Source organism: Schistocerca piceifrons, chromosome 1 (assembly GCF_021461385.2).
Source record: "Schistocerca piceifrons isolate TAMUIC-IGC-003096 chromosome 1, iqSchPice1.1, whole genome shotgun sequence".
NCBI lineage: Eukaryota > Metazoa > Arthropoda > Insecta > Orthoptera > Acrididae > Schistocerca > Schistocerca piceifrons.
In genome coordinates this window covers 681,534,610-681,554,208 of record NC_060138.1, presented here as the reverse complement: position 1 = coordinate 681,554,208, position 19,599 = coordinate 681,534,610, and the positions used below count along the sequence as shown (strand labels likewise).

General features: G+C 40.3%; 1 protein-coding gene across 1 annotated transcript in view; it reads right to left on the bottom strand.

Moving 5' to 3' along the window:
• Positions 1 to 19,599, bottom strand: part of LOC124709008 (odorant receptor Or2-like) — an 86,686-nt gene that overhangs the window by 38,182 nt on the left and 28,905 nt on the right. The window contains exon 3 of the mRNA XM_047240643.1: positions 7,886 to 7,985. Coding sequence (XP_047096599.1) covers positions 7,886 to 7,985 — 100 coding nt within the window. The remainder of the gene's footprint in view (positions 1 to 7,885; positions 7,986 to 19,599) is intronic.

Below are 19,599 nucleotides of genomic sequence, written 5' to 3'. Positions count from 1 at the left end.
AACTTTAATCCACATTTGTAGAACATCTCTCTTGATGATACGTGTTATAACCACAATATATATAGCAAAGGATTATGGCGCCTTACTAGGTCGTAGCAATTGTAGCTGTAGGCTATGCTAACTATCGTCTCGGCAAATGGGAGCGTAGTTGTCAGTGAACTGTAGCTATGAACGTCGGCAGTACAACTGGGGCGAGTACCAGTAAGTCTCTCTAGACCTGCCGTGTGGCGGCGCTCGGTCTGCAATCACTGATAGTGGCGACACGCGGGTCCGTCGTACACTAGCGGACCGCGGCCGATTTAAAAGGCTACCACCTAGCAAGTGTGGTGTCTGGCGGTGACACCACAGCCTCCATACGCTAGACACATCATAGCAGTACATGTCTTTACCTCCTCTGACACTGTAGCACACTGCGCATTGCTCCTCACACGACATTACACCGCCCTTTAACTAAACATAACTACACATCCCTGCTCTCTCCTCGTCGCGTGACCAGCCATCTAAAAACCTTCTCAATATCATTCTAACTTTACAACATTTTTTTAAAAATAAGATCTAATTTACACCTCCCACCGCATCTAACCTCACACTTGTCCCACCATCAACATACGCAAACGTCCTCAACCCTATCTTGACACTCATATATCACCCCATAAACCATGCCCATCAATCAATTTACCATTCTCATCCCCTCTTTTAGAATTACAAACGTAGCCTCTATCTAAACACCAATCAACTCATCTTTCTCGCACTTTCAACAGTAAAATTAATTTTACACACACCCAGAAATACCAAACCCAAACAAAGAGTCAAAGTTTTATACAGAGCATCAAGCACATATGACATTCACACCAATATTCAAAGCCTTGTCCATATTTACCACCTCCACCTTCAATTAAATATTATTACCATTGCCGCAACATTCTGCCAGCGCTCGATTTGTACCTATTTTTCCGCTCACTAGCGGTCGAATATCACTATCTATAGATTGCATTAATTTCCACATAAAAAAAATCTCGCCCTCCCCTCCCCCCCCCCCCCCCCCCCCCCCGCTTAGAGACTCCTACATCCAAACACATATCATCGTTCAACTATCACTTGCTCTTATCTAATAACTCGTCCATCAGGTCTGGGGGCTAGGTCATCCCTTTCTTTCTTTCTTTCCCTTTTTCAGCAGCAGACAGCTATTTTTTTTACAGTTGTAGCTAAACTGCGCCATCAACTTAAAGTCACCATTCGCGAAACGTATCTTCAAATACGTAAACACACTTAATTACACAGCAGTCCTGCTGAGGACATGACCTTCAATATTACAGTTCTTAATCCAATAACCACAGAAACAAGTACTAAATGCTCAAACTAATCCCATAGCGCCTTATAAAGCGAGTGTCCGAGCGCCGGCGGTGGCATGTCAAAGCCAGCAAACGCGACGTCATTCACCCATAGCTCACAATTTCCACTCGCATATATAAAACCATATTCACTCCTGCCACAACTCACTCAATAATAAAAAAGCATTCTCACTTTCTAAGCATAGATGAGTATGCATTTATCTTCACCCATCTGATCTCTGCAATTTAAGTCAGAGAAAGACATATCTATTACCTTCTGCAACCTGTCTATAAACAGAACGATCTCAGTTACTACAACAGGACCTTGTTTTGACCATTCGCTGGAAATGCGCGCAATGCTGTACACCTCAAACTAGGTACAAGTACAACAGATCCTCAACACCCTATCATCTTTATCCTCTACGATCAAACAGTGAAAAAGTCACGAAGGCACCAATGCGATCCACCTCCAGTGCGGACAAACGAAATTCACAATACTCCCCCCCCCCCCCCCCGAATAACTCAGAGTGCAACCATCCAAGAATTCCTAACAGCTCGCCAAACCCATAACCTCAAACTACAGATGCCTATATGAACAAGATCATATTAAATATACACACACATTGCAGCGACCCCTTTAAAGTTTATCACCCATACTCTAATCGAATGAGAAGCTGCCTCTGGCCCTTGTTCAAACGGTGTTTTCTAACACGCTTTTGCACACTGCCGAGCATTTCGTAATTCGAAAGTCAATTATAGCGGGGTGGTGAGAGTGAATGAGCGAGCGTTCTCGCGACGAGCAAACGTGCTGTTATACGGTCATGGTAGATTCCACTGTCGGTCAAACTCTGGCGCCAAATGTATTGTTTGTCCAGCACGCGGTCGACAGGTTCCATCCTGTCCAGCATTAAGTGCTCGCGGGCGCGGAAAGATGTTTACGTATTCGGACTCTGAGGCGAGCGTGGCTGGACCCTGAGGCGCCGCTCGCCGCCTACCTGGTGCGCTGGCTGTGGGGGTGTGTAGGCACCACTAGTCGCTTGACGTCAGCCGGCCAGCGAGCTGCCGATGGAGTGGGCTCAGCCGGCCGCACGTACGTTAGCTGCGCTCTGGAGTTTCGCTGTGTGAGCATGGGAAATTCAGTTGGCACACACCTGCATGACCGTAATGTCTGAAATAAAGAGTCATTTTCCAGTTATTTACAGAAGACTATGTCCATCGCGTGTATGGAGGGTGTGTGACGTAAGTGGAGTGGCGGCGCAGCGATTGTACAGTTATTACGCACGTGCGAGAGCGAATCAAATAGTGGGCGTTCTAGTGCGGTACAAACATGCTGTTACATAGTAATGGCGGATTCCACTGTCGAGCAAACTTTGCCGCCAAAAGTGTAGCACTGCGTTCTTGCTCGCACAGGGACACGTGGTGGACGGTGAGCAGTTGGCATCGACAGGTTTGAACAGGTTGAACGAATACACGTGGTGAGCGGACAAGGGGCCGCTGTGACGTCAAACTCGGCAAGTTCCAGCATGTCCAGCGAAAACATGTTTACGACGTGGGAGCAATCGCTGGGCTCGCCCCCCACGCTAGTGGCCAGCTGCCTCACGTGACAGACATAGGCAGTATCTCCGTGCGCTGGCCAGGAGGTGGCGAGGATTTGAACTAATTCAGTTGGAGCGCAGACGTCCTGGTGACTGCACTGCGATGTCAAAGATGTGTGTGCTGACTGTTAGAGAACAAGAGATGACCATAATGCTTGAAATAAAATTTTCAGTCCCTTCCCCTCCTGCAAAATCAAAGGACGTGACTTATGTTACTATAAGTGCAGTTTATTATTTGACGCGATTATGATAGGCTACCAGTGAAAAAAGGTAAGTGACGGAGAAAGCTTGTACATGTGATCAATTATGGTGTTGGGATTTGAACTTGTGATAGATTTTCATTATGGATGTAAGGAAAAAAGCTTTCTCACTGAGAAAATCGGACATATTGAATAAATAATAAATGATAATAATAAATAGAAGTACAGTTTTCGAGACAATATCGTGTTGGAATTTGAATTTGGAACAATTATCTCGTGCAGGTAGACCTATAATAATAAATGATAATGAACGATAATAAATGATAATGAGTGATAATAAATGAGAATGAATGATAATGAATGTTAATAAATAATAATGAATAATAATAAACAAAAGAAAGGTTTTGCAGCCATTACCGTGTTGGAATTTGAATTTGGAGGGAGTTTTCTAGTGGAGGCAGGTCAATAATAATAAATGATAATAAATAATAATAAATGATAATTAATGAAAGTGAATGATAATATATGACAATGAATGATAATGAATGTTAATAAATGATAATCAATAATAATAAAGACAAGTACAGTTTTTGCATGCATTATCATGTTGGAATTCAAACTTCCCGCCATTTTTCCTTCTGGTGGCTTAGGTTAGTGGATGTAGCACAATTGGACTATTTTCCAGCCAAAATTCACTTTCCCGCCATTTTTTCTTGAGGTTAGGTTAGTGGACGTGGCACAATTGGACTATTCTCCCGCCAAAAGCCGCTATCTTAGATGACGTCATGCAATGTTACCAACTCTACATGCCGTCATGTTGGATGACGTCATCGCCGCCATCTTGAATAATTTTGGCTACAATGGAGAGTGGGGTGACACATAGGTTGTCCCCCTACTTTCGTTGTTCTCAAAATGCGCTAAACAAAGACAACAATAAGTGAGATAAACACTGTTTCAGCATTCCTCACAATAATAAATGGTAAAAATTGTTCGGTTTTTAATTTTGAAAGACGAAGTCAAAAGAACCGGTAACTATTCTCTTCTCAACAAAAGTCTGGGCACGCGGGACACACAAGCAGAAAAAGTGGACTGTCCCTTTTTTTTACGGGATGATTGGCAGGATTTTCGTTATGGGACCACTGTGCTAAAGACCATTGAGGATATCACTAGATCCTGTGTATTACAACGCTCCGATGCATACGTGAACTGCATTGAACAGAAATTAATCTGAAAGTCTTTTATGAAGTTTATTTAGAGAACCATTGAGGATATCACTAGATCCTGTGTATTACAACGCTCCGATGCATACGTGAACTGCATTGAACAGAAATTAATCTGAAAGTCTTTTATGAAGTTTATTTAGAGAACCGACTCTTGACGATAATGCATTACCGGTTACACCTCATGATATCTAACAGATCTTATTTTTTCGACTCAGGTAACTTCCAGGAAGAAAATCAGTGACTGTAAGGTCAATATAGTATCAAATGGTAAACTGGATGTCAGGAAAGACAGGAAAATATTTAATCTCAGCAAAGTGGAATGGAAACATATTGCAGATTATCTGATTCGTTAACATCATTCATTTCTTATGACGAAGATGTCGAATATCAATGGATAAATTTCGGGAGTATTGTATACTACACTTTGGCCGTGTACGTGTGGAGGTGGTCTGCGAGGGATGTTAAAAATCCTTCGTGGTTCTACAACCGTGTTAGTAAGTTGCTACGAAAACAGAGAGAGTTCAACGCAGATTTAAGCAAGTGAATGCCTTGTTCACATACAAAAAAGTTTGAAACTAATGTAAGCAGGGCATTTCGAGAAGTGGTCATTGAAGGCAAAATTTTGACGACTATTCTGATGAAAAGTCAAATACGTTTTGGTCTTGTAAAATCAGTAAACGGACCAAAATCTTCCATACATTGGCACAGAGATCATTCTGGTATCGAAATTAATGGAGAGAAAGCGGTAATACGTTACTAACATTGATAATTCGAACTCGTTTCACTGCATGGATCTCTAATACGGTCCCTCCTTTCCAACATCGCACTAACGCATAAATGACGCAAATAAAAAAAAAGTAAAAAAAGTAATGGTCAAACGGAAAATCAATATAAATTATAGCAGGAAAGACAACTGAACCTGATGAGTTAAGCTGTACCTGTTCTAGGCACCTTATCCATATTTGTCCCATTAGCAGCAGTGGCGAGCTCAAGACAAAGAGATGCAAAAGCATCTGCAACAGATACCGAAGACAAAGCTGTCTCATGTTCAGAATCTGTTTTATATCCATGGTGACAAAACTCATGGCTGAAACCTTGAGTACTGTAGACAAAATACTGTAAAAACAGGGGAGTCAGTTTGAAAGTTATTAAATATGCAGGTTATCGGTTAACTCTAACTGAGATTAAAAAACATCTTTAAAAATGTTGGAGGAAATAAGAAAACGTGGGAAGAATTTTGAAATTCTTAATTTCCAAGAAAAAAGAAACACTGTCTAGTAAATTTAAGGATCGAGGGAAAGCGTCTAGAGCAAGTAAACTTAGTCATTTATGATGAGTGCTTACTGCATATTGAAACTGTACCAAAGAAATGAAAAGAAGGATAACATGTGGAAAGAAACTTCTGAAAAATACAACGGTTGCCAACAATAAAATATAAGACATGATATAAGAAAGATATGCGAAAATTGACTTATAGGGAGTGTAGTTCCCGATGATTCAGGAACTTCGACAATAGAGAGAAAGAGGAGAAATATCAGGAAACGTTTGAAATCTGACTGCGGAGACGGATGGGGAAAATTAATTGGGTAGCCAGAATAGAGTGTGGTGACGTGTTTGAAAGAGTAAAGGTAAAAGTTAACTCTCCTCAACTATGTTAGATAGAAATAAGCAAACTGAGTTGAATACATTTTAAAGAAAAATTGTTTGCAAAAGATTGTCATCGAAGGGAAATATAAGGAAAAAGAAGCAGAGGTAGAAGATACTGACAGCTGAAGGGAATAGCAAGTAGTACGATACAGAATGTTGTAGAGGACAGTTTTCAAATGGAACCTATTACTCAACGGATTTATATATGATGATGACGATTATGATGAAGGGTTTTATCTAGAACAGGGCCGGCCACGGACCGAGAGCGCGGGCCACGACCGGGCCAAGGCCCCGCCTGTATCGCCTTTGCTCGGTCCTTCCCGAAGTAGTCTGCGCAGCGCGACATTTCGTTTTGTATTGCGGTGTGGCATTTTTCGTTCGGCACAGCTCTCTTCAATTCGGCAGAACTGTGGTGTAGCGCTGTTTGCCCTTCGATATTTATTCGTGGCATGAAGGACGTTCACGGGCCCAGTGGATATTTGCACAAAAAGAGACACTCTACTGATTTATCGTCACAATCCTTCAAAAATGAATGGGAATGACAGAAGAATGGGATTAGGATTCTCACGTGAGGGAGGGCTGCATATTTGCTACGAAACAATACTACAATACCATACAGAAAGAATTTAAAGATTTAATTGACAGTAATTGAGTAAAGAATTACAACGATCTACAGACGGGATTCATTGTACAGTACATCAAGAAGCACTTTGTGCTAAATTTGCAGGCATACTGCACGTGAAGACATTGCTGATACGAAGAGTAAGATATTGCAAGATGAGGAACAACTTTCTGATTTGATTTTGATGCTTTTAAAAAGGAATCGCGTAATAGAAGGGACACATTTTCACAGACACAGTCTAGTTCCCTAAGCTCACTCCCGTTACAGAAAACGCGAGGTTTGAAGAATTCGTTATGACCTTTAAAGAATTACAAAGATAGTTTTCTAAACGTTTTGAGAATACTGTCAATCTTACGTCTGTTTTCGAGCTGCTTTGAAGACCGTTTGCCATTTCAGTTGAAAGCGCCCTTGTGCATGTGCATATATAACTGAATGACCTGAAATGAAATTCCCGTTTTAATGATAAATTGTTTCACGTTAAAATTGTCCAGGACGTCTACATCGTTTTCCTCAGGTAGAGTTTCCACGTCTCCATGATGTTGCAAAAGTGCTACTGTATTTCGATGGACATATTTGTGTGGAAGGTCTTCCTTTCAGTTATGAAACTAAATAAGTGACGATTACGTGGCAACTTGAGTGCGAAAATCTGCGCAATTGTCTGCGTCTGTGCGTATGCCGACAGCTTGTACCAGACAAAAATTGTCTGTAGCGTGCCAAAAATAATTAAATAATAATGAAATTTTGTATTTTCTGTGATCTATGTTGTTGAGAAACGTGAAATATAAAACCAAGGCGTATGCAGTACGACAGCACTATTATTTGAATGCGGCACGTTTGCAGTTTTCCCTCCTCTTTGCTCAGCGTGGCGTGGCGATGGTGGAAACGTGCGGCGAAGCTGAGCATTATGCCACTCGTACCCAGGGCACGGCCCGCGAGCAGAAATCTTGGCCGCCCCTCGTATGTAACGTAAATTGTAATGTAACTGTAATAACATTGCGATACAATTCATTAATTTTCATGAACTAGATGTCAACATGACATTGAATCCTACTTTCCTATATTATTTTCCAAAGTGTGTCATGCTGTTAAAATTACGAACCACGACAGTCTGTATTCAGAAATATCATAAATTATTACAAAAAAGTTTATTTCACAGTTATGATTGTTAACATTTCGTCTTAATTTCTTTGATATGTCACTGTCGCTGCTGAGATGACCGCTGTTTTGCTAAGACAGTTCAGTATCTCACACGTAACTTTCTACTCACAAATGTTATCTGGTACAGCGTGACACATACTGCTACCACGCTGCACAGGAACTGTGTCAACACCACAGGGCTCATGACTCTCTCCAAGAACTCCAAGTACCTGAAAATCAGAAACAGAAAGATAAAATTCTGGTATCACCGCAGTCGAGAATTCCAACGTTCCACAAATTGTGAAAGACTTTAGTTTTGTCTTAGTTTGCAGTTTACAGTAAATGATGACCAGTTTCACATGAATTATAACTGTGGACGATATTTGAAAACAGTAATCATCGATCGTCATTTACTGAAATCTGTAATCTATGACTGGACTAAAGAACTTCTTCATAAACAGAAAGGACTGAAGGAGGCGTTGTGGTCCTGTGATGCTTTGTGGGTAGACAGAATCTCCAAGATATTACAGGAAAGGTATACAATGAAAGTTTTCTTGTGAGTTACAGATAATATGGGTGGAACACCGTGCTATTCCCCTGGGAGCGAGAAACATTTATCTATGGTTGACATGAAATGTTTAAATGAACTGTTATTCTGAGTACAAAAGAGTATATAGAAATATTAATTATGTCACTGTGATTTACAGGAAAAGCAGTATCGATAATGAAGGATAATGTAACAATGAAACAATAGAAATGGATTTTCAGATTTATTTTACTTTGGTTTGAATCTTTATACGAGAAAGACATGGTTGGGTACGTATGTATCTTGTAATATATTTCTGGTAAATATATGCTGTTATTTATAACCAAACTACTTATTTCAGTAGCGGTAGCATCCCTACAGGTGTGAAAATTTAACTGCACTTTTTTTTCAGAGATTAATAACGTGTGGGACAGCCACAGACATACATTACTAGACTGGCAATACCCTACACAGTATCACTGACTGAAGCCAGCACTTTAATACAGCAATGTGGCGGCGAGAGCAAACTACATGTAAACAGCTACTTATTTACTGATAAAACACTCGTAATAAATGGTGATAAACTGATATAACTATGTTACCTTCAGAGTTCTGACAAAATGGTTAATAGATACGTCGCGTTTGGTTGTAATTTCTCGTACTGTAGACGGAAGATGCAAGGAAAGGAACGTTTCACAGTGCAAAAATTACAAGAAACATGTTATATATTTTTGCTTTTGTGTTGTATGTAATCCTAAATAAATCTGTTACAGTTCTTTTCCTGTACCTAGGGTCAACATTGCCGACGCAGATACCCAAAGATGAAATTCTTTCTGTATTGCGCTGCAAGATAGCAAAAAACCATTTCCCCAACATATTTTGTTGGAAACGTACAGTTTACCCATTATCTTTTTCAATGACTATTGTTATGAAAGTAGTTGCAGCGACTTCATTTAATAGATATATCTGTGCTGGCATTTTAACAACTCTATAGTGCTAATTTGAAAACATCGTTAACAACTTTATTATCCCAGATTGTAACTGAACTGGTAATTATTGTGATACTGCTCAGATGGGAACAGTCTGAATACTCCTGGCTGGTTTTATTTGTCGTCCTCGGTTTTCTACCACTGCCTGTAATCCAAATGGGGGAATTAACAAGAATCTTTCCGGGGAATGCTAAATTTTACCAGACTGTTTTCATTCGTTGCAGCGGTAGAGAAAGAAATTGGCAAAAAGTCATTAATATAATGCCCAAGTAATAGCAAATAACAATACAAAAAGCCTTATGTGATAGCTATCCTTAAATACTTGCTGATAGTTTTCTTAAACACAATTTTGAACTCACAATCAATGTAATCGATTGTATAACAATGCCTAGTGAATTGATTAGTTAATAACTATTTAGAACAGGTATAACTGCAAACTCACTATAAATGTGAACCTACGGGTATGTATTTGAAAAATTATGTATGAACAGATTAAGTAGTAACTGGTTAAAAAAATACGATGGCGAACCCACGGCTGATGTAAGTGTGTACAAACAACATGTAGGGAAGCCGCCTACTCACGCCTTATAAAATTCACATCAGTCTTTCCATTGTGTGCCAGCCAGTCCGCTGTAACTATCTCTGACGTCATAAATATTGCGAAATACTTTAAAATGAAGTAAATAACCTGAAACGTTTCTAGCATGTCAGGAGTAATACAAAATCAATATCTGTTGGATATCAGTTCAATAATTTTAACCATTTTCGAAATTTGGACGTTTTTCTGTAAAAATCATTGGCGCAACAGAAAAGAGCTAGAAACTTAAAAATTTATATTTAGATTCCTTTTGCATAATAATTTAGTGAAGCAGGGGGTACAACCCGTCGGCTTTGACCAATGACATCGTACATTAGTCATAGTAATGTCTTTACTTCGAGGCATAGATAATAAAACAGTTCTGTGCTCCGGATAAGCGCTATCATTGTACATTAAAATAATTATTCGTAACGATATTGAGGTAATTTGGAGTATTAGTTTGTTATTGTAGAACAATATTTAGTGTCTTATTTTCATTATAGGAATGGATTTGTCTGTTTGTGGTTATGTAATTTCCGTTAGTGTCTGTCTACGCGAGCTTCGGTTATTCCTCGATATTTCCGTGTGGTAAGTTCACTTTTCCATTTGCTTCTTTCACTGTATTTCACTATTTTGACATGTTTCACTGTTTTATTCCACCAATATGTGTATTTTCGTGTTGTGTGAAGTACGTAATATAAATTTCTCAGCTGTCGATGCTCTTTCGTTTCCCAGCACTAGTATCAGTGACACATTTTCGAATGTGTACTTGCTATATTACAGGCGAAACGCCCGACACAACTAAAATTTGTATCCCGTCCTTCACTTCGCTTTTACACTGACGACACAATTAAAATTTGTATCCCGTCCTTCACTTCGCTTTTACACTGACACTATATATGTCAATTGGCGAGCAAGATAACAAATGTAACGAATGGGATACTATTAGCGTCCAAGGCAACAAGAAAACTGTACCCCATAGTGAAGTACGGGATACAAATTGTACATGTGTCGTCTTCTTGTCTCCGTGTAGTTCAATTGAGGTACAGGTTGCAAATGTAACGTATGTCTATTTCCACCTTTTCGTTTCCAGTGTACATATATAGAGGTCAACGGAAGTCTGGTATACATATATTACATACATAGGTCCTTCTGCCATCAGTAGTACTGATATGTACGTAACAAAAGACTGTTAATAATAGCGGAGACGAAATAAACAACACATCAACAATTTGTATCCCGTTTTCCACTTAGGGTTTGATACATCGTTCAAGTGAAGAACAGGGCAGTAATGCTAGTGAAAACGAAGAAATCGACGTACGCTGAACTTGTATCCCGTACTGCACTTAAGCAATACAGTTAGAAAGAGTTTCGAGATACAACTGACACACATGTAACGTGATGTATTCTTTGCTAGTAATATATTTCATTCATTTCTTTCCATTGTATTTTGCGGAGAAATACTAAGATACAAACACGCGATATCGTTACCGTGAAAATACTACTGGCCCTTATCTATGTGAAGTACAGTTTTTCTCTCTTGCATTCCTTTGTTTCTGAACATTCTTCTCAGCTCTTTCATCTTTGTAATACATGCTCTCTGGCCAATTCTGACGTCATTGGTCAAAGCCGACGGGTTGTATCCCCTGCTAAACTAGACCCCAGTATTCTGGATCTCACAAATTAAAATTTTAGTTGAAATTCATGATTTTCTGGTTTTTATCTTAAAAATTAAGGAAGCAAGATAGATTAAGTAGGCGAATAAATGAAGCTAGGATGTATAAATTTAAGTAGAAGGGAGATCCGCTATAATCATAAAGATGTGAGAAGTTTCAACTGAATAACTATAAAACTGTAGCGATAGCGTATCTCCAAATGGCAAGTTCAGAGCTCGTCTACTGCATGTAGTGTAATTAAATTAATTATCTCCCCCAAAATATTTGACTTAGCCACGTCAGACTTTTATTATGATTACTTACCTGTGTGCTGATTGCACATTTAAATTGAGAGCTCCATTGGCCATCAGCAAAAGAAGCAATGATTTATTCGATAACCTAAAGTGGTTCATTACTGGTCCAGCGGCTAGTCGGGAGAGCAGATTTGATCAGACGTTCCCTTAGCCGTCCGCACCGCGGCTTTATATGTAAGAACGCTGCGCGAGGAAGGAAGTTCTCTCCAGACGCTTAGCGCACCAGCTGTGCCGGGAGTGGCGTCGCGTTGGTATCGTTGATATAAACAGCCTCGGATGCAGTAATAAGTTACTCGGGATACGCGTAACCATGAAATCGTTTTCGAGTGAAGTGTTAATTTTGGGACGACGTTAATGATCTACCTTTAGTTTGCGTATGTCGTATTTTCACGTGCCGCCGCAGGACAGACATTCTACCATTATTTAGTGTGGCATTTGATGAACATTATCATCAAATTATGGCGAGCATTCACTTACACATTTAATTTGAACAGTTATAATTGCATCAGCGCATTAGACTCAGAACTGCTCTGGTAGTTGGATTGTGTGGATTCTATTTGGTCTGTGACTTTGAGAATATAGTGAACATTTTAGAGAGAATAGTTTTTGATTACGAATCCCAGACAATCTCCTAATTCCTCAGAGCTATAAGCTGTAGCTATAAATGTATTTCTCAGATGAAGTGGGCACTAGGAATTCTAATTACAGGTTCATGTTTTGCTAATCACTTTCTGGTTGCCAATATTGTAGTTAGAGAGCCAGTGTTGAGAACAGCAAACAGCATAAATACAAAATATTTATTCTAATATTCCACCCACCGCCCCACAAACAGAGCGTTACGAATTTGCTTTTTTGTTCTTGTGAATGCATTGTGACAATCTGTGAAGTGACGAATTGAAGGACAGTATGCGTGGAATGCCTGTCCAGGGGCCATTGAACTGGTCCTCTGAGTAATGTAATGAACCCGCTCAGTCGCATTTGATGGTAATAAAAGCCTATAAAAACGAGTCGATACGTGAAGTGTTCACATTTCCTTTGCATAGGTGGTCACAACAGTAATAATACCAAACACTGAGAAGCAGTTAAGGTGGAACCATTGGATACTAGAGCATAGGTACCGTTTACTACATACTATAATATTTTGTCAATTTACATAGTGTTTCTTATATGATACGTCTATGAGCTACAGAAAGTGAGTATGTCGGACTAGTACATGTTTGACAGTGTGAGACAGTCCTCTTATTTGATGGTTTCCCAGGACCTAGCAGAGCTTTCGTGGCGCTCATATATTCATTCTGTGACATTTACATGGCTCTAAGTAATGTATTATGATGGACTCAGTATGGAATAGATGTATGGAGAAGTCTTCAGTACTAAAATAATTTCTTCACTGTATACAGTGTGTTACAAAAAGGTACGGCCAAACTTTCAGGAAACATTCCTCACACACAAATAAAGAAAAGATGTTATGTGGACATGTGTCCGGAAACGCTTAATTTCCATGTTAGAGCTCATTTTAGTTTCGTCAGTATGTACTGTACTTCCTCAATTCACCGCCAGTTGGCCCAATTGAAGGAAGGTAATGTTGACTTTGGTGCTTGTGTTGACATGCGACTCATTTCTCTACAGTACTAGCATCAAACACATCAGTACGTAGCATCAACAGGTTAGTGTTCATCACGAACGTGGTTTTGCAGTCAGAGGCGGACCAATTCCATGGCCTCCACGCTCTCCTGACCTCAACCATCTTGACTTTCATTTATGGGGGCATTTGAAAGCTCTTGTCTACGCAACCCCGGTACCAAATGTAGAGACTCTTCGTGCTCGTATTGTGGACGGCTGTGATACAATACGCCATTCTCCAGGGCTGCATCAGTGCATCAGGGATTCCATGCGACGGAGGGTGGATGCATGTATCCTCGCTAACGGAGGACATTTTGAACATTTCCTGTAACAAAGTGTTTGAAGTCACACTGGTACGTTCTGTTGCTGTGTGTTTCCATTCCATGATTAATGTGATTTGAAGAGAAGTAATAAAATGAGCTCTAACATGGAAAGTAAGCGTTTCCGGACACATGTCCACATAACATATTTTCTTTCTTTGTGTGTGAGGAATGTTTCCTGAAAGTTTGGCCGTACCTTTTTGTAACACCCTGTATAGTAGAAGTCTTGCTTACAATTATGAGATCTTTTTGAGTGTTAGAAATTCTTTTCTGTAGGTTTTCGTCTGGAGTGAAGCCTTGTACAGAAGTTTAGCGTGGACGATAAACCTGACAAAGCGAAACCAGAAGCTTCTGAACTGTGGTGCTACAGAAAGATGCTGAAGATTTCATGGGTAGACAGAACTATCAACGAAGAAGTACATTATCGAATTGGGGAGGAAAGAAATGACATGACTTGAGTAAAAGAAGGAATCGGTTGCAATGACAGATATCAAGAAATTGTCAAGGTGATGCAGGAAGTGTGTGTGGCACTGGTGGAGTGGTGAGGGGAGGGGGGAGGGAGGGACGCAGTAAAAGTTGTAGCGGTGGACCAACGTTGGATTACAGTAAATAGATTCAGATGTTAATAGTTATCCAGTGTCATGGAAAGTTGCAATAAATAAGTTTACTTACTGAAGACCATATCAACAACAACGAGACTATTACAGGTTAGCGGTTAGCAGTCAAAGGTATTACAGTCTGCTAGAGTCGTCCAGTGGATATTTACATGAGGTAATTACTCGTATATATGACATGCGTCCTCATAGTAGGGGAGCACATGCCACTGAATGTATTTTCTAGGATACTTTGACGGCTGCAGTCTATAGGGATGACCCAATGTAACGGTAAGTGCGAATCTCTTGTGACGCGTATGGAAACTACATCCAACTGATGAATGGCAATGACCGATTACACAGAGCTGATCGGGTAGACGAATACTTCCAGCATAGCCTGGAGTGAACAGTTTGTTTCCAGGAAGTAAATCCTACTGAACATGCATTTGTTGTTGTGGTCTTCAGTCCAGAGACTGGTTTGATGCAGCTCTCCATGCTACTCCGTCCTGTGCAAGATTCTTCATCTCCCAGTACCTGCTGCAACCTACAACCTTCTGAATCTGCTTAGTGCATTTATCTCTTGGTCCCCCTCTACGATTTTTACCCTCCACGCTGTCCTCCAATACTAAATTGGTGATCTCTTGATGCCTCAGAACATGTCCTACCAACCGATCCCTTCTTCTAGTCAAGTTGTGCCACAAATTTCTCTTCTCCCCAATTCTGTTCAATACTTCCTCATACGTTATGTGATCTACCCATCTAATCTTCAGCATTCTTCCGTAGCGCCACATTTCGAAAGCTTCTATTCTCTTCTAGTCCAAACTATTTGTTGTCCATGTTTCACTTCCATACATGGCTACACTCCGTACAAATACTTTCAGAAACGACTTCCTGACACTTAAATCTATACTCGATGTTAACAAATTTCTCTTCTTCAGAAACGCTTTCCTTGCCATTGGCAGTCTGTATTTTATATCCTCTCTACTTCGACCATCATCAGTTACTTAGCTCAGCAAATAGCAAAACTCCTTTACTAGAAACATGTTATATATTTTTTATATATTCCCTTGCCATTGCGAGTGTACATTTTATATCCTCTCTACTTCGACCATCATCAATTACTTAGCTCCCCATATAGCAAAACTCTTTTACTACTTTAAGTGTCTCATTTCCTAGTCTAATTCCCTCAGCATCACCCGATTTAATTAGTCTACATTCCACTATCCTCGTTTTGCTTTTGTTGATGTTCATCTTATATCCTACTTTCAAGATACAGTCCATTCCGTTCAACTGCTCTTCCAGGCCCTTTGTTGTCTCTGATAGAATTACAATGACATCGGCGAACCTCAAAGATTTTATTTCTTCCTATTCCAAATTTTTCTTTGGTTTCCTTTACTGCTTGCTCAGTATACAGATTGAATGACATCGCGGATAAGCTACAACCCTGTCTCACTCCCTTCCCTTTGATGCCCCTCGACTGTTATAACTGCCATCTGGTTTCTGTACAAATTGTAAATAGCCTTTCGATCCCTGTATTTTACCCCTGCCACCTTCATAGTTTGAAAGAGAGTATTTCAGTCAACATTGTCAAAACCTTTCTCTAAGTCTACAAATGCTAGAAACGTAGGTTTGCCTTTCCTTAATCTATCTTCTAAGATGAGTCATAGGGTCAGTATAGCATCGCGTGTTCCAACATTTCTACGTAATCCAAACTGATCTTCCCCGAGGTCGGCGTCTACCAGTTTTTCCATTCTTCTGTAAATAATTTGTGTTAGTTGAACATGCATAAAATCCCCAAAACCCTTATTCCGCCACCAAGCAGCACTGTTGGCCACATAAGGTGTTTCTGCAGTATAGGGGGGCGTTACCCCCTATCATCCTGAACAGTACAATCTACATTGTGCGAGCATCATCGCGCATCCTCTTCCTTAGGCCAAGGGCACCGCTCGCCGTATTGTCGTTATGTATGCCAGTATTGGAGAGACTTCACACACGACAAATACTACTCTCGTTCCACAGCCTATTTTCAGGTTTACTCTATATGCGTATCACTGTGCCTTCGTAGCAAACTATCGAGTGAAGCGAAGCAATAGTAAGATACTGACTCGCATTCGGGAGGAAGACGGTTCAAATTCCCGTCTGGCCAGCCAGATTTCGGTTTTCCATGGTACCCTAAATCCCATGGGACAATTGCTAGGATGGTTCCCTTTAAAGGAAACTGGCGATTTCCTTTTCCATCCTTCCCTGGTTTGAGCTTGTGTGCCATCTCTAATAACCTCTACGCCAAAGGGATGTTACACCCCAATCATCCTTCCTTAACATACACAAAATCTTTCAGACAACTGCACTGCTGAACATTAAAACTGCATACCAGGATGGATAGCAGATTTTCCTTATTATGCTTATACAATATAATATGTAAAAGAAAGAACGCATGAATAAATTTTTAGTTGATTTTTAGGTACACGGGGTGAAAAATTTAGTACACATAGTTCCACCTCTGGCACCAACAAAGACTATAATGCGGTTGAGAAACGAGTGGAAATGAGTTTAGATGACAGATACCGATCGTCATTCCATGTTCGTTACCTCTGCACCAGAGATGAAGCTAGTGATTCTTGGCGTGCCGTGACTACGGCACGGTGACCAGGGCAACAGTCCAACACCCTCTGTATTGAGATAGGTCAGGACAGCATGAACAATACGTGTTACCTTGTTGAAAGATAACTTCATCTAAACGTCGAAGACAGGGCTCAGCCACCAGGATTAACACGTCGGAAGTGTAACGGCTTCTGTTAAGATTACCGGCTATGCTAATTAGAGGTTGTGCACCCAATGGTTTCTGATACCACCGCACCTGGTGCTGTGGCCGTATATTGATGGCGAATGCAATCTGGCAGCGTTCGTTCTATTCCTTATGTGTGTATCATGATGCTATACCTTTTCATTTTGAGGTAAACAGTAGAATTCTGTTTTTGAGGGGGTCGTTGCGTGATTGAGCTTCGTTTTCGCGAGTGTCGGACCTGCGCTTAGAGCATCATGAGCCATTGCTCTATTTTCAAATTGTCGAGATAGATAGTCTTCATATAGCCAACAGACTAAGTGTATTGTAGGATTTTGTTTCTTGTAGGAGCAATTTGGACATTCGGAGCCTGAAAACAAAAACTCAACCTTAGTTACACACAATGTTATATATATTTAAGGCTCTGCTACGTGACTACATCAGAAACGTTTTACTCTGTCTTGAAGCCTATGCTCGCTGGATGTTTTAGAATTCTCTGCAATAGGAATGTGACATAATAAAACTACTACTTGAGGACTTGGAACCGAGTGCAATTAGAACATTTATGCGGCCAGCATTCTTTGAAAGTGTAAAATGTGGGCGTCTTTGAAAATGAATATATTGCATTATTCATTCATGCTGTCGGTACTGCGTGCCTGCGGTTACACTATGTGGGTTAATATTCGTAGATGAGATCCTATGAACATTAATTTATGGACTACACGAATCTACAGATAAGAAGACGGGTAAATGCGTGTCTGATCAGATCCCACGCTATCGCTGTTCAGTTAAGTATTACGTACGTTATACCAGCGGCATGTAGGATGAAAATTTACACCATGACTCGACAAAAACATAAATGAAAGAGCGGAAAATATCTGCTGTTGACAACCATTTATTCACTCCCTAAGAAACAGGGAACTGTAACGATGTTGGCACTTTGCAGCGAATGGTCATATTGTTCCGTCACCCATTATATCACAGTCACGAAGAGATTCCGACTGTTACATAATTTCATATAGGTTGTCATCGCGTCAGACGACGAGGGACTATCGTGACTGACAAGGGGAGCCCACAACGCGGATTTACTAGAAACTTCGTACACTCGTAGTACTCCATGAGGACAACAAAATGTGTAAGCAGTAGCGCGTACTTTTCAAGCATTATTGAGATAATCGCAAGATAATTTCGGTCGTCGAATATACATCTGTGCGTGGCCATTTTAACCATGAAGCTGCTGCAACCGAATGGTGCCGGCGCGGTAGCTCGGCGTGTTAAAATGGCTCTGAGCACTATGGGACTTAACTTCTGAGGTCATCAGTCGCCTAGAACTTAGAACTACTTAAACCTAACTAACCTAAGGACAGCACACACATCCATGCCCGAGGCAGGATTCGAACCTGCGACCGTAGCGCCTAGAACCGCATGGCCACTCCGGCCGGCTCAGCGTGTTCGGTCACAACTTTATCTACCCTTTATAATAAAAAAACTGAGCGAACGGGTCACCGATCAAACTGAACGGGTGTCATCGGACGTGCGTCCTGAACAAATTCAACGAACAATATACAAAAAAGGTTTTTTTTTTTTGGATGTGTTTGGCGTTCAAGCCCGCTGGATCGAGTTCCGTTCGTCAGGTTTTTTTGTATTTTCAACACAGTCATTTTCTTTATTATTTATATTACAATTGATATAATGGGGAAAATACGTGTAATCAGATGAAATTTTATTAAATTTACGATGTTATTTGGCAGTCTACTAATTTTTATTATCACAAATAATGTAATATTCATAACTATCGACTAGTAAACGACCAAACGCATAACTCCGTCTTCAGACCACAAGTGGCCCATCGGGACCATCGACCGCCGTTTCATCCTCAGTTGAGGATGAAGATAGGAGGGGCGTGTGGTCAGCACACCGCTCTCCCGGTCGTTGTGATGGTTTTCTTTGATCGGAGCCGTTATTATTCGGTCGAGTAGCTTCTCAATTGGCATCATGAGGCTGAGTGCACCCCGAAAAATGGCAACAGCGCATGGCGGCTGGATGGTCACCCATCCAAGTGCCGGCCACGCCCGACAGCGCTTAAGGGGCCCGGAACGCCCTATACTTGCAATGTTAAAATAACGCTTATAAATTACATCTTTCCTCACAAAGTATTTGAGGTAGGAAGTTGAACTTTTTACAGATTATTTATTGGAATATGGGCTACAACTAAACACAGGGATTTTACAAAATTTTAGTTCAGTTATTAAAGATGATTTTTTTTCAATTGTAATGAAAATTCACAACATCTTTTTGCAATTTTTTATTTATATATTCAAAAATATACAGTTTTTTGGAAAAAGGCTGTGTTAAATTATGCAGAAGGTACTGTGTAACATTTACTGAAAGTTTGAAACAAATATGTTTGGAAGATCCTTAGAAAACATGTAATTAGTATGAGAAAATAAAAGTTTTGGGAATCG